Source organism: Rhamphochromis sp. 'chilingali' (genome assembly GCF_963969265.1).
Source record: "Rhamphochromis sp. 'chilingali' genome assembly, chromosome: 22".
In the NCBI taxonomy this organism is placed as follows: domain Eukaryota; kingdom Metazoa; phylum Chordata; class Actinopteri; order Cichliformes; family Cichlidae; genus Rhamphochromis; species Rhamphochromis sp. 'chilingali'.
The window spans coordinates 12773115-12775350 of record NC_137950.1 but is presented as its reverse complement, the minus strand read 5'-3'; the positions used below and the strand labels follow the sequence as shown (position 1 = coordinate 12775350).

General features: G+C 40.9%; 1 protein-coding gene across 1 annotated transcript; it reads right to left on the bottom strand.

Moving 5' to 3' along the window:
- On the bottom strand, nt 1-1831 carry LOC308390517 (uncharacterized protein). Its single transcript, XM_080872603.1, has 3 exons — nt 1448-1831; nt 986-1302; nt 1-777 (listed from the first exon to the last, which is right to left on the bottom strand). Exons 1-3 carry the CDS (start codon nt 1690-1692, stop codon nt 422-424), a joined length of 918 nt encoding a protein of 305 aa, XP_080728729.1. The 5' UTR covers nt 1693-1831; the 3' UTR covers nt 1-421.
- Nucleotides 1832-2236: the final 405 nt, after the last annotated feature.

The following is a 2236-nucleotide window of genomic DNA, read 5'->3' as shown; positions in this document are numbered from 1 at the left end:
GAGTACTCAAAATTTGTACTCAAGTACAAGTACTGTTACACTGGTTAAATTGTACTCAATTACAAGTAAAAGTACTGGTGTTAAAAAAATACTTGAGTAAAAGTACAAAGTACTGTTCTCAAAAACTACTCAGAGTATTAATTACTTTTTAACAGACTGATGTTTTATTCTGTTGTCAATAGCAGGCATTCAACTCGATTCACCAGTATAAATATTTATGTTCAAAGCACATTTTTCAGATGAACAAGGTATAGAAAGGTAACTTGTTTTGTAAATAAATGTAGATATAAAAGGAGGAATTTTGTTTGTTAAAACAATGACAAAAATGTTTCTGAACATGCGTAGAACCATTTAAACTTTTCCCCATACACTGAACAACAGGCAGGTAAGTGTCTTAAAGTCTTAGCATTTCTTTCACACTTTACTTTCTGAACCTTTTGTTCAGTTTCAGCAAGAGCTGGTTTTCTAAATTAACAGAGGCAATCCGACTTCGTTTGGCAGTGAAGAGTAGACCAGCACAGCTAAAAAGTCGTTCACACGCAGCAGAAGCAGGCAGAGCTGTGTTCAGTTTAAGAGAGAGGTTTTTGATGGCTGAGAAGGAGTGCAGCAGCTCCATGGTGTCTGTGGCACAAGCAAGATAACCATCAAGCTCAACTGCACTTTGCAGCCTTCTGGAGATTGGTCTGGAGAAGAATTCATCTTCATCAGATGACTCTCTTTGCTGATCCTCACTCTCATGCTCTGTCGTTTCAAGATGTTGTTTGATGTATGTCAAGGCTGTAATTGCAAGTAGATAACACAATTTTGTTATTTAAATTTCAGTGATTATTCCTGAACACAAATTTAAAATCGGCAAATTCTCAAAAAGGATTGTTTAGTATTCAGGACAGACCATCAATAACTTACAATGTATTAGGTGAAATACTCACTTAAGCATGTGTTCAAATGTAAAAATACACAAAAATGGGATCACATGAATCCTTACCAGCCTCTATTACATCTGCTCTGTCAGTCCAGGAAGTCTTGAACTTGGGTAAGAGGACTGCAGCTGCAGCCAACTCTGGATCCTCCATCATCGCTCCAAAACGCTTTTGAAGGCCATTTTGCAGGGCTCTGATGAGTGGCACGCATGTCTTGCTTGATGTCTCCAGCCTGCTAAGTTTGGACAGTAGTTGTTGGATTACTGGCAGGAGCCATCCCATAAAGGAAGTGGACTCAGACTGAAGGATGTTTGAAGCTTTCACCAGTGGCTTCATGGTGGTACAGTACTCCCTTAGGAATGCAACTTCTGCAGGACTCAACCTGTAAGACACAACAACAAAACCCACCATGACTATAATAGGGATCTTCTGATTTAATATTAAGAGTCTGCTCACGTTTTTAACCATCCATTAAGGAAAATTCACAAAATTTGAAACCATATTGGTAGGTGTCCAATTTTACTCACATTTTCACCTTGAACTCCTCACAAATGCTCCTGATGGCATCTTCCCCCTTCTCATCAATGATGCGTATTATCCTTTCAATGGCAAGGTAGGTTGAATTCCATCGTGTTGCATTGGGACGAATGATCTGTAGCTCACACTTGTCCTCTACCACTTCATTAGCCAAATGAGATCGGCCAGTTTTGTTCCAAATGGCCTGGCATTTTGCAAAGGTTGCACGGGAGAGCCTCTTGTAGGTTTCATTCATGCTCTCTGCTAGGGCAGCATCAGTTGTTGCCACAAGGTTTAGCAGGTGACATGCACATCGCTGATGAGGCGGAAGTTGATACTCCAAACCAGAGTCTTCATCAAGAATTGCACTTGCCTCATGGTAGTCCCTATGGTCAGTCAGGTCAATAGTTTCTGGGTCTGCTTCATCTTCATCTTCATCTGCATCATTTTGTGCCCCAAACATGTGGAAGGCCTTGACAAAGTTGGATCCACTATCAGTTGTGGTTCTTACAACTTTGCCTCTAATCTTGTATTGGCAATGGATATCATCAAGCGCACCAGCAAGCATGTCAAATGTGTGAGACCCTCTCAATCTTTTGCATGCTAGTGCTGCAGATCTTCTTTCCAGGGACGCTTCCTCTATCCAATGGCATGTGACTCCAAGGTAACTTTTCTGATGAGCTGACCAACAATCAGTAGTGGTAGCAACAAATTTGACTTTATCCAATTCTGCAACCAAAGTCATCTTCATGTGATCAGCAGCTTCACAGATTCTGGCACGGACAGTGGGTCTGGAGATG